The sequence below is a fragment of the Miniopterus schreibersii genome (genome assembly GCF_964146895.1).
Source record: "Miniopterus schreibersii genome assembly, chromosome: 4".
NCBI lineage: Eukaryota > Metazoa > Chordata > Mammalia > Chiroptera > Miniopteridae > Miniopterus > Miniopterus schreibersii.
This window is the reverse complement of record NC_138105.1, coordinates 84,151,669-84,165,256: the sequence shown is the minus strand read 5'-3', so window position 1 is coordinate 84,165,256 and position 13,588 is coordinate 84,151,669. Positions and strand designations below refer to the sequence as shown.

At 46.5% G+C, this 13,588-nt stretch overlaps 1 protein-coding gene across 6 annotated transcripts in view; it reads right to left on the bottom strand.

The window, feature by feature from the left end:
- GRIA1 (glutamate ionotropic receptor AMPA type subunit 1) overlaps nucleotides 1-13,334 on the bottom strand; it is a 266,749-nt gene extending 253,415 nt beyond the window's left edge. For 2 of the 6 annotated variants that reach the window (XM_081137498.1, XM_081137497.1), the window contains exons 1-2: nucleotides 12,776-13,169; nucleotides 9,718-9,855 (exon numbers count right to left, since the gene is read on the bottom strand). In XM_081137498.1, coding sequence (XP_080993624.1) covers nucleotides 9,718-9,855; nucleotides 12,776-12,857 — 220 coding nt within the window. In that variant the 5' untranslated portion in view covers nucleotides 12,858-13,169. Of the gene's footprint in view, nucleotides 1-9,717; nucleotides 9,856-12,775; nucleotides 13,177-13,313 lie in introns of those variants that run through there. The other 4 variants (XM_081137496.1, XM_081137495.1, XM_081137494.1 and 1 more) reach the window with 3 other exon arrangements.
- Between the last annotated feature and the right edge of the window lie 254 nt (nucleotides 13,335-13,588).

The following is a 13,588-nucleotide window of genomic DNA, read 5'->3' as shown; positions in this document are numbered from 1 at the left end:
AGATCCATTCATAGATAATGACCACCCTCATAGGAAAATACTAACGATTAATTAGTCACATTGTTACTTACGGTGCATGTAAGCTAATAGATAAGAAGCCTAGTTAATCACATTACCCTGCATTTGCCTAGCACTTCTAATTTTTCAAAGCTCTTTCATATAAGTCATGGCATTTGTCTGTTCTAATACCCCTAGGAATCTGGTATTACCATCCATAGTATGCATCTGGAAAAGCAACTGGGCACAAAGATTTCTCAAGGTCATACAGCAAGTCAATGCCAAAGCTGGCATCGAATGAATTATTTCAGTGTCTGTATACACTAATCATTTCTACCTAATCTCATTGGAAATTGTCCTACTGGGCTAGAATGCTCTTAAAACCAGAATAATAGATACAAATGATTAAATTTTATTGGGATTATCATCATAGAATTATTTGTAAGAAAAATTTTGGTAGTAAACTAGATATTTAATAAAAGGAGGCAGATTAAATAAACGAGGGTACATATGTACAACGGGCTTACAGGAAGCCATTAAAATGAATTGTAGTATTCAACTTAACATGTGTTATACTAAGTAGAAAAATCATCTTTAAGACAGTAATATAAATCTATTCTTAATTTCTAAGTTGATATGTTCAGAAAAAAGATGGGAAGTTTATCCTTAGTACTGTAATTACACAGATTTTATTTTGTTTGGTGTCTGTGCCTCCATGGGTTTCTATAATACACATATCAACACATATCACTTTTGTACACAAAATAAAAACTATTCTCAGGAAGTTCATTTCCATCCCAGCGATTCTACGTAATGAACACGCGGAGACAGGCTTCACCGTAGGGTGTCAGTTTCATTAGCCTCCAGTGGCCTCAACCCCAATTCCCCTGCATCCTCTGAGATCTGGACTTCCCATGACCTTGGCCTCCCGAGCTCTGGACAGCAAGCTGTGAGACACCGAAGGGGGTGGAAAGATTTCCAGTGACCTCAGTGCCCTGCACACCTTCACTGCAGCTGGTACAGAGCAGCGCAGGCCATCTGACAGTGCCGAGGGCTGTGTGACAAAAGCAGTGAGCGGTGACACCTGAGGAGGAGAAGGGCTGCCTCCAAGGGAGAGAAACTGCAGGACCCATGAGGGAGCAGGCAGGCACAGCAGTCAATGGAGGAAAGAAAGTCCTCCCAGCCCGCAGATGTCTAATAATGGATCCAGAAACACACTGCGGCCCCCTCTCCCCCTGAGAGCTCAGTTTCCGCAGCTGTGAAAATAGGCTACTAACAGTACCTACATCGTGGCATTGCATTGAGTGGAAAGTTGATTAGAAATTAACTTTCATTTCCTCCTTCTCATAATAACCACATGTTGTTGATATAAATATTACTTTAATTTGAAAGAAATATAGTTTCCAAAAGGAGGAATGACTGGCACAAGCCATGTACATCAGCAATGGCACAGCTAGGCCTTGAACCAGAAAATCCTCTGTTTAGGAAATGGAATCTTTGCCTTACTTAGGACCCTTACTGACAATAGCCCAGAGGAGCTGGAATGAGCTTTTGATTTGACTTATGATTGGTTCGCACCCCATCACTTTCCAGAAACGGGGTTGTAATAGCCTTCCATAGGAACTTACAGCACAGCCTGCTGGAACTCTCAGAACTCGTGAAATCAAACCAGTACCCCGCCAACAGCAAGGCTTATTCTCGTCACTGACACTGATGTTACATAACATACGGCTCTGCATTCATTCACTCATTCATTCATTTCTTCATTCAACTAGCACCACCTCCGCACACTATTCTGTGGAGACTGTGATGAGAGGCTAAAGAAACTGAGGCCGTACTGTTGCTTAGTCCAGTCGGACAAATAAGACAAGGGTCCAGGCCACTGTGGCTCAGTTGGTTGGGCATCACCCCGTGCACTGAGAGGTCACCAGTTCGATTCCCGGTCAGGACACATGCCCAGGTTGCAGGCTTCATCCCCTATAGGGGGCATGCAGGAGGCAGCCGATTGTTGTTAGCTTCTCACATCGATGTATCTCTCTCCCTCCCTCTCTGTCTAAAAAATCAGCTAAAAAAAAAAAGAGAGTACAGGTAAGGAAAACCCAGGACTAAGTGTAATAGCTGTTATGGGGAAGGTACAGGTAAGCAAGACATAATATAGAAGTATCATAAGAGCTAGGACTACACTTCCCCATCCCTCTGCCCATCTGCAGGACTCCATCCCAAACTCACAACAGGAGTAAAGGAGCAAGGAGCAAAGGCCACTGCTCCATTAGCAAAAAGTCTTCAGGGAACGCGAAAGTGTCTAAGTTCTCTGAATCGTCGGATCCCTGGGAGAAAACAGAAATCTCAACACGGCACTTCTATGCTTACAACCCTTCAGTGGGTTTGTCACAGCTCTTGGTCTAAAGATCAAAATGCATAAGAAGACCCACCAGGCCTGGCCCATGTCACCCTCTCCTGCCCCACAGGCCACCCCATGCATTCTCCCCTCCCCCACACCAGGCCTCTGCCCAGGAAGCTTCTAGAATACTCCTCCTGTTCCCAGCACCACATCACCAAAAGCCTTCAGTTCTCAGATCAAACACCTACTCATTCCTCGGCCCAGAGCTAGTTCCTTTGTAATATGCTTTCATTGAATCATGGCCCCCCCTTTCTTTCTCACATCTTCGTCACAATCTATAATGATACACTCATTTGTACAATTATATGACTAATAGCATCCCTCACTAGCCAGTAAGCTCCAGGAGCACAGGGCTGTTTTCTATTTTTGTTCACAATAAAAAGCATTCCATAAATAAAGTATTTGGTGAATATTGAATGAATGCACCTGAGGCCCATGGTAGGGTTAATAGCCCTGTATTTGTAAAATGTGCCACCTGGTGGGGTTGGGGGCATTGTTCAGAGCTTTCCTTAGGTGACCCTCCCTCCAACCAAAGGCTGGTACCAGAGCCCCTTCTCTTAATTGTTTATCCCTGGAGTTTTCCATGCACTCTCCCCAGAGAAATACAGCCCTGGAAGGGTTCTTAGAGAGCATATGAGTTTCATTTTATAAATTAGCATTGGGTGGTACGGGGAGGTGCTTCTCCAATGTTACATAGGAGTGATTTTAGGAACATCAGCCAGTATTTGAACCCATGTCTTTAAATCTCAATCCAAAATACTCTTCACAGCATCAAACTTGAGGTGTGTGTGTGTGTGTGTGTATGTGTCTATTTTCCAGTCTACATCCTACCTGCCTTTCTTTTTTTAAATTTATCTTTATTGTTGAAAGTACTACAGATGTCTCCCTTTTTCCCCCCATTGACCCTCTCACCCCCCACCACCCCCCACCTGCCTTTCTAAATTCAATTCATATGTCTTTGTTTTATGAAACCTGGTCTGATTCCTCCATCTGGAAGTTTTCCTTCCTTCCTCTGTGTGTGTGTGTGTGTATGTGTGTGTGTGTGTGTGAGAGAGAGAGAGAGAGAGAGAGAGAGAGAGAGAGAGAGGAGCTCTGTTATATCAGTTTTTTTGGGGTGTGTGTCTATTTCCTCTGTAAGAACCTGAACCCCTTAAGGGGTTTATTTTCCTCAGTTCCTTATAAAGGCACATGGGTTTTATCTCTTGCATCAACTTTAACTGTCTAATTTGTGATTTGTAGTCGCTGCCTGGAATGCCATGTGGAGATTCAGTGGGAAAGGATTCTGTAATCAGTGCGTGCTGTCTGCAGGGGTCTGGAAGGGGCAGGGACGGTGTATATGCTCCCGAGCGGCAATGACAGAGATGCTTTGAATGAACGAGTAAGCGCAGGAGCCTTAATGGCTCCCCAATGTTCTGTGCTTTATCTGGAGCATCTGAGAGGAAAGCAGTGATCTCTCCCATCTCAGAAGCCTTCCAAGCAGGTAGAGGAAGCCATGTTCACACCCACTTTTCTGCACACACAAAAAAGCTTATGATCATCAATATTATAATAAGTACCAAGAGTCAGCCACAGACACATGCTGAAGCCTGCATGTCTCAAGGTGAGGGCACAGGTAAAAAGGGAGGAGGCACAATCGGACTGTGACACCAAGCAGAGAAATGAAGACATCTGAGCACATAGTGTAGATGCAGGAGACCAACTGAGCACTCCACCTTCCCGAAACAAACGTGCTGGGGAGGCTGAGAGGAGGGAAGAAGAAATATTGTGATTTTTCAAAATACCTTCCGCTCACTTTACTGCCAAAACCTGCTCCGCCCCTCAGAGCCTGCTCTTCCCCCCCCCCCCCCCAAGCAGTCTTCCAGATCCACAGCCACATAGCTTCTGTCTCGGAGTCTTAGCTCCTAATCCCGAATCATAAACTTTACTGTGGCTCTTGCGTGGGGCCCTTTTGCTCCCATTTCGCACTTCTTCATGTCCATGTAGTCATATATCTTGAAAGAGTGAAAGCTCATTGAATTTAGGAAACCCCGAGGCTGGCTTCAAATACTAGCTTAGGGTCTTATTCATTGAATAGTACAGAGAAGACACTTGATCTTTCTCAGCAGTGTCATCTATGAAATGGGGGTGATAACCTTTCAATTTTGTTATAAAACTTAAATAAGACAATATATGTGAAGTACCTGGCACATAGTGGGTCTTCAAAATAGGCCTCGTTTATCACACCGCCAGCCCTCCTATATAGTTCTGCATTACTATATACAACCTAGTTTTTTGACAGCAGGAGTTTTACACATCTTTTGTGTCCTCAACGATTTGTTACAGAGTGAAAAATAGATACTATTAGAATGAAACAATGAAGTGGTAGATGCTGAAGGGTATACATCAGGTGTATAAACACACTGGCCTGCTTACGGGCCTGGACAAGCAACATCATTTTTTGTACCCTGGCCATATGTACAATAGGGAGTGGTGAGGACTTTGGTGAACCTCAGAGTTAATGCCTTACACGTAACGAGGGCAGTGCTTCTTAGCTCTACACAATAGAAGCTGAGCAGGAATGTGGGTCCAGGGTTGTCTGAGGTCCTACGTTTTTTGTTTGGTTTGTTTTTTCAAAGAAGCCAGAAATCTAGATTTTTATGCCACATTTTGAAAAGCACTGTGCAGGTCAAACAAAACGAGTCTGTGGACTGTCAGTTTACAACTCTGAAAATGACAAGGGGTGCTCAGGCAAAAGCTGAGAGGGCATTTGTCTGTTGTCAATGCCTGAAGTGTTGTTAGAATGCCCTTGGGTTTCCTAAGTGGGTCCACACAGAAGGGGACCCACTCTAATTAGGCACACGACCCCTCACCTGATTGCCACTCAGGCTCTCAGCATCTTTGTGCTGTGTGATTCCCTGACTCCTGGAGACAGCTGTGCCTTTGTGTTAGGGGCACAGCCTTGTGACGTGTTCTCAGCAACACCAAGCATAATAGATTTACGTGGTCTTTTTGGACAGCAGTTCATATTCTGATGGTAGAGTTGACCTATAAACACACAGCACAGGCACCATTGCAGGCCAAATCAACTGGGGCTTAAGAAATCAATGCTTTCAGGAGCCAGGCAGGTAATGGAAAGTGAGTAGTGGGCTGGCTGGCAAGGAAGCCATCTAGACAGGAGACTCCCTGCTCCACCCTAGCAGAGGGGCTACAGATACCCAGGGTTGTGTTGCTAGATCTTTTGAAATTTCAAAGAGAGCAAAGATACCCACATTTTGATGTGAAATTCCATGATTCTAAAACACTGTACTAAAACTGGATTAGGGATGGCCATTTGGTGACCCCTTCTCAGTAATCAATAAATGGAAGTGGGGGCCCAGCACGAAGTGCCATGGGAGGTTAGAGCAGGGGAAACAGGTAAAGTGTCTTCTTTACCTTTGCACATGCCATTCCTTCTGCCTGGAACACACTGACCTCGTTCCTTTCCAGCCCCCTCACCTTGTCCTCCTGGAAATTTCTATTTATCATTGAAACTCAGTTCAACCACTATTCTCTGAGAAGCCAGCCCTATTCCCCAAGACAACTCTAACACTCCCCACAAATCACTGCTCTAACACATACAGCATTATATTTTAATTTTCTCCCTACAGGACAGTAAGCCTTACAGGGAGTAAGGTCCCCAGGGCAGGGAACATGCCTTCCTTTTGTCTGCATTTCTAGCGCTTAACACCATGCCTGGGCTTCGTTAAAGGTTCAGAAATGCTTGCTAAGGGAATAGAAGACTTTTTAGATTAAAGAGTTTCTTTCTCAAAGTTTGATGCTCATACTAACTACTGCAGAATCCCCCTAGGGCCAGTTCTTGAATATTCTGATTCAGAAAGTCTAGAGTCCGCTTCTGAATCTTGCTTTAAATAAGCTGCCTGGGTGAACAGTATGTGCACTAAAGTTTGAGGACCTCTGGGCTGACATGTAACCCCTGCAAGGAAAGAGGCCCTGTCGTCTTCGTTGGCCAATATACTCCGAGCACCTGGCACAGTGCTTGGCACGAAGTCGGCATTTTGCATGTATTTGCTGAATGGATGGATGGATAAATGGTGAAAAGGTAGGAATTAAGTTGCGTCAATGAAATTGTTCCTCAGACTGCTAATAGAAAGCCCAATTAGTGGCTCATCTGTCCCTTTACTTATACTTTACCATAAAGGCACCAGGATAAGCTGAAGGATCAGTGCCTGCCCCTGCAGAGTACTCAGAAGAGATCCCAGGCATTTGGGTTGCGGATTCAATGGCTTTATCCCTTCATGAAGGCCCACAAGGACAGTGGGAAAGACTGAATCGAAGACACGAGGCTCTCATCTTGGCCAGTGGCATCAGCAGCCCTGCTCTTCCCTCTCTTCCGCACCCCCTGCCCCGTGGCAGCCACTCTTTCTTTTTAATCCCTGTTGCTAACACATCTCCTGACACTTCTCCCTTCCCTTCTCCACCCTCTGGTGGAGGGATAATGAATAGCAAAATGCATACGAAAACATCAAATGACAGCAAAAATTATGAAACTACAAAGATTCAATTATTTTCTGAAGGTAGGCCCGGGGCAGTTAATTTTAGGTAACTACTGGTCCAGATTTCAAAAAAGCACCTGATATTAAATCTGAATAAGATGCTTTATTTGTTTTCCCATAAGTGATTAATGAAGGCGTTCTCCCTAAAACCTCTTTCCTCCCTTTGACACTTTTTTAGTCAATTCAAATTGGGACAGATGTACAGTTTTCACAGACCAACTGACAACATGAACATAGCCCCAGACAGTTCCCAGCCTCATGTGAAAGTTAACAGAGAATCTTCCAGGCAGGTGGGGAATTTCAGGGCCACTATTACCACCCAAATTGTCCAGTACCTTCTCTGATCTTGGAGCTAAAGAGAAGAAACTAAAGACCTAAGCACAAAATAACATTATTGCTCCTCAGACAACCCCCTCAGCAGCAGTGTCCCCCGTGGACTGTAAGCTACCTGAGAGCAAGGGTCTTTTCTAATATCCATTTCAGCTCATAGATTTAAGAAACATTTAAAGGATAACCAAATTCACAGAAACCTGTGCACTGGTATATGGCAGGAATCAAATTCAAGAACCCAGGTCCATTCATTCCAGGCTCACTAAACACAATGGATAATATTACCTGTATCATATTTCAATCTCGCCAATAAATGGCCAATAGCCCTACTAGAGATCAAGTCTTAGGTTGCTAAGATAACAGTACAGAAGCACCACCTTTTGCCTCAGAACATTTCCTCCTATTTTGTCTTTTATTATCTTGTCCTGTCAGTCAACATCTTGACACTAGGACAGCAGTTAACATCTCTTTCCCACAAGCTCTGCTGTAGACAGTTCTCAGCAGTATGAGTGCCAGCCATTTATTCTTGATTTCCTAAACAAGTAGTCCTTCTTGAGTAATGGACCCTTTTGAGAGTATAACAAAAGCTATGGGGCCTCTCCTCAGGACATGAACTAGCATATTCCTATAAATGCAAAGGATTATACATGATCTCAGGTGGTTTTAGATACATTGATCCCCACACCCAAATCTATCCAAATACCCTACTCTAAACCATATAAAAAGAAATGGGAGGTTATCTGATAACCTGCTGGAGATTGTTCTAGCTATCCAGGGAGATGGTTTGACAGAATTACAACTCAACAACTAAACGTCAGCTCCTTTTTAAGGGTAGCAAGTAACACCACAGACAAGGTTTTCAGTCTCTATACCACTAACATGAAGAACTGCTATTTCATTTATTCAATGGGTCACTCCTGTGCAAAATCAAAGCTGCAACTTGAGGAACTATAAGGTTTTCTTTTTAGGTGCTTTATCAGGCCACAGCCTTGCAAGGCCCAGAAAACTCCCTTTTGCCTCTTGTGTAATCTCAGTAAAATTGATCAGTTTACCATGGAATTCATTTATCTATCACCCAGGAACATGGACCTTAGGTCACTAGACCACCATTTACTTCCTGAGTGTCTTGGGCACATTATATAACCTGTTGCAGCTTTAGCCACTTCATCTCTATAAGACAACAGTGCTCTGCGGGGCTCCTATGAGGATTAAATGAGCTAATACAGGAAAAGCAACTAGTGTACTGCATAGGCCATAGTAGATGCTCAATACATGGCAATGAGTGTTATTACAATTGTCTATAAAATACTTTTAGTTCCTGAAATCCAGTAAGTCCACAATAAATGGAATCTGGTATAATTACAATTCTTGGAATTAGTATCTACATTACCTTACAAGTGGTCTTAGGGATAGGGAGAATTCTGAATTCTCATTTTGAGCCTTCAAAGCATGTTTAGTTTAAATCATGGAGAGCCCACCATGAGGAAATGAGGGAAAGAGATGAAGGAAATACGGTCTGTGACTTCTAACATCCACAGCTTGGCAGAAGTCACTGAGTCCACAGTGGCACACAAAACCTGTGGTGCCAATTCAACCCAGTTTCAAATCTTAAATAGCCCTTGCCCATTCAGCTCCCACTTCCATGCCATAATATCCTACATGAGCTTAATCCCTGGAGGGAGTGTCTCCACTGATTAATTTTTATGCTTTTATCTGTCATAAAACAGCAATCATGCGACCACACTTTCCTCTTCAGTCCTAGTTGTCAGAAAGACTCAGGGTAGTGTTTGTTGCCCACATTTATAATGCATTCCGTTCAGATGTCAGAAATTTATCTCCCCCTTCCCCTTCCTGAGGTCACCTCTGTTCTGTATTATGCTCAAAGTCCGCCCTACAATGTGTCTTAAGCAATCGATCACTTCAAAGCACGTTGGAAATCATCAGGGCACTGATTTTTAAGTAATTATTGGTCATTTCCCAAAATGGGAAACCAGAGCTTCAACTTCTCATATATCCTTTTGTTTATCAAGCTACAGGGACATTTTCTCCTTTTAGCTTGTGGACAGGAAAAGGCTTAAGCATTTTAAACCACATTCTCCAAGTCAGACTCTTTAATTCTATGTCTCTCAGAAGTTTCCTAAGTAAGAAATGCTTTCAGCTAAACCAGAAAACCTCTGCAAGGTAGAAGAGATGCAGTCAGTCCGAGTCCCCATCGTGGTGGCATTTAAAGTTAGCTGACAGTGAAAAAGTGAGCCCGTTCTAAGAAGCATTGCAGGAGCATAAAATGCCAACTGATGGAATCACGCAAAAGGCCCTGGACATTTTTCTTGGAGGGCTTTCTTTTATGAAGACAAATGGCAACTCAAGTCATTTTTGCAACACCACCACCTACCCACAGGCCCTCCTCTCATTGGTCGATCGCAGAAAGAAATCTCAGAAATAGAAGCAATTACTTACATCTATAGGTCATCTCAAAGCTGTCGCTGATGTTCACAATATCAATCTGGGGGAGGAGCTTCGGGGGCTCTGTGAGTTGCGACAAAGCAAATCTAAAAGCGGCATGTTCCTGTGACTGCTGGTTTGGAAATAATCCCCCTGTGAGGAAAGAAAATGCAACATTGTATCGAGGCTGGAGACAGGCTTGATTCCTCCCCAGAAGGACCCTTTACTTCTCCCCATGCCACAGTCACTCATTGTAGCCTTTTGTGGGGGGGGTGAGAGTTCAGATAGAGGCAACTGGATGCTGAGGCTGAAACTTCTGTAGATGAGCTTTTATGGAACAAGAGCCTCTAATACACCCATCACTCTGTCCAGACATTGGATTGCTCACCCCTCAGCTCAGCTCAGGTCAGAGAAAACAGGAGAATTGTGACATTTCTCTTCTTCCTCTCTTGTGACAACCACCGAGGCGGCCTATGCTCTTGCGTGCACGTAAGCCCTCACTGTGTCTAACTTTTCCTCTTTCGAGCCCATTTCTCACCACAGAGCCTTCCAGCAGTAGTGCTAATGAGTGTGGCACAGTGCATCCTAACCCTCGGGCCCTGTGGGCTTCCCCAGCACTACCACCATTTGGCCAGACACTTTTGGCCTTGGATCTGCCAAGACCTGTGTGCAATTTAACTGTCCTACCACCTCTAAGGGTTACTATTCTTTTCCTCTGAAAACTTGATTTTATGCAAACAGTGTCTTGCTGCTTCTTTCACACTCATGATCCCAGCTCCCTCGGGATGACTTGTTACATAAGGGTGTGTACTTGCGTGGTAGGACCTTGGGCTTCAAAGACCAGAGACTTAGTGTCCAGACGATATGCATGTTCTGTTCTAGGAAAGGGAGCAACAGAGGTGCCTGTTGGGGCTCCAGTTCCAAGAAACAAGAGTGCATGGTTTACCTTTGTATTTACTGCAGGCACATAAATGAATTTAAATACCTTCCTGTGAGTTAACATGAGCTGTTTCCAGAGGCCGCGCTGTAAGGAATGTTTACACAGACATTTATCTCAGATCTCAGAGGAATAACAGTCCCAACATCGAGCACTGCTAACTTCTCATACAATGAGTATGTGTTGGTTTTTCAAAACCAATAAATGGACTGTGAGGCTTTTCTTAGAGATCGTTCAAGGCTAATCGAGTACTACCTGCTGGCAGTGGTATTTTCTGCATTTGTTCTACAATGTAATGTTTCGGTCCTTTATTTGAAAGTGAAACAATGGCTATATCAGTTGAACAGGCAAGTGGGAGCTAAATATGATGAAAACTCCGCAGAGGGACATGAGCAAACATATCGTGTACACCCCCATGCGTCTATCCCATGGCAAAATACACAAATACACTTAGACAAAGCAGTACCCGTATCTCAAGACAAGTATTTCCAATCAGCAAGGTATGGGCAATGCACAAGTGTCAACATAAGCAATGCTACACCTAAGAGCAAGTGATTTATGCATGTTCATAGGCTTCCATTTTAAAGAGCAAAAACAAAAAATTCCTTCTGGATTCTGTTGCTCCCCCTTCCCCCCACAGGTGACCACACCCCAAACACTTCCCAGTTCCCTTCCTCCCCCCCTTGCAATGAATGAAAGGGGGTGGGGAGGCAGGCAGCTACAGGCTGGGCTGCAGGGAAGTGCCTCCCGAGGCAGGAAGTTTTGTTTTGCGTGTAAGACACCAACACACGTACACAGACAGGCTTCAGAATGTAGCTTAACAGGTGTCAGGAAACAAAACAAGTTACTCCATGGCTATTCCAGCCACCCTCGGAGTCAGAGCCAGTCTGCTGGAGAGGCCAGAAGTGACTGATACTGCAGCACATGCGTGCCCGAGAAAATACCACCCGCACCACATCCCCCCACAAACACACTCGCACAAAGAACACAAGCGACCAGCGATGGGAACTTTCCCTAGTGGAGCGAGGTCCCTGTCAGGGGGCAGGAAATAGAACTCAAACCAACCCAGATGCCTCCAAGCAAAGCAGCTTGCTTGGTTCCCGGTCACAAACAGCCCTGAGATGCCGGTCACACCGACTCCCCGGAGCCCTGTGGACACGCGTTGTTATTGGTGTAACTGCTCCTGTTTGTTTTGCTTCCACCATGTCCGTTGGCTGCCCCATAAATGCAGGGAGGGTGGGGGTCTTTTTAGAAGCATGACAGTCAGGCAGGGGAAATGGGGAACGAACAGGCAGGCAGCATGTGCAAACCTCCGAGTTCAGAGGATGGAGCCGGGGGCCGGGGAAAGCTCAGAGGAGAGGAGAGGGACTTGTGTAAATGTGTGTGTGTGTGTGTGTAAGAGGGAGACAGTGTCTGTGCCAGGAAAATCCAAGAGGAGGGGACAACCGAAGGGGCAGAGGAAAGTTCCAGGATGCCAGGAGTGGGGACCACCAGCCCGGCATGGCAGGCAGACAGCAGAGAGCAGGCAGCTAGAAGAGTCCAGAGCAGGAAGAGAGCCCCCCTGGCTTGGGGGGGGGGGCTTTTGGCATTATTTCAATGACTGCAATAAACCCAGCACCCCTCACTTCTTATTATAGAGGGTCTCTTTAAAGGGACCTCCTCCAGCTGAGACATCACCACCACTCTCAGTTAAGTGTCTGTGTGCCTATTTAATACACTGTCACACACATAAATACACCACAGGTATTTATATAAGTAAGTGAAATCAGGCACCATCTACCAAGCAGTGGAGTTAACTCCCTGAACACCCACCATGTCTTTCCGCGCTAAAGCCTGATGATTTTTCTTCCTCCGGAACATCCGTGCCTCCATTTCACATGCTCACGCCTGGAGTGCGAGTGGTGTGTGTGGACCTGTGTTGCATGCGTGCGTGCACACTGCCCCTCTGCTCCAGTCTGCTCGGGAGAAGCCCCCTCCCCAGGCCGTGGCCCAAGTCTTTCTCCCACCACCGCAGCAGCGCTCTCAACAGCCAAGCACAGTCCGTAGTGGGGGTGGGGGGACATAGACCCCCCCCCCAAAAAAAAAAATCCTGGCCAGACCCCAGAGAGTCCCTCCCGGGCTGCCGCTCTCACTCACCGATCTGGATGTTGCTGGGGAAATTGGCACCTACTGCCGCGCCTAGGAACCCGGTGCAGAAGAAGGCGAAGATGTGCTGCATATTCCTTTTTGCATTGGCGAGAAGGAAGCCCAGGTCCAGTCATAGATTTGGCGCTTCCCCTCCCTTCACTCCGCGCTCCGCTCCGCCTGCTCTTTGCCCCCGCAGTTCCTTCCCTGCTCGCTGCCTGCCTCCCTTCCTGCCTCCCTTCCTCCTGCCGCGTGTGCGTTTCCCTGGGAATCCGAGCCCCTAAACTGCAGCGTTAACGCCGAGCGGCGGCCGGATGAACTGAGCCCGGCGGGGGGAAGCCGTCCTCATGCCCGCCGAGCGCTCGCTCCCTGCTCGCCGCGCCGCGCCTCCCTCTCCGCGCAGCCCGCCTCTCCCGCCCGCTCCCGCTCCGCTCCCTCTCCCTCGCTCTCCCTCGCGCTCCCCCTCACACTCGCACAGGCTGCAAGCTGTGTGCTCAGACCCGCCACAGCTGCCCTCCTCCCCCTGTCGCTCCCCGCCCCCCGTCCTCACCTGATCCTGCTCTCGGGGTGCCAGGCGGCAGGGTGGGTGAGGGAGGGCCATGCACGGAGCTTGGTCCCGAAAGGGGCAGAGCCACTGTCCCCTTCCCCCGCCCCCGCCTGCCTGCCTGCCTCAGCTTTCTGCCCCCTCCCCCAGCCCCCAGCCTGGCAGATGCTCCCGGGAATGTGGGTTCAGCTGGAAGTCAGTAGGTGGCAGGGGGTCCCCGCAACAGTCCTCCATCCACCCGCTGCTTGATCTAGGTCACTTTTCCTAGGCGCGCTCAGGCT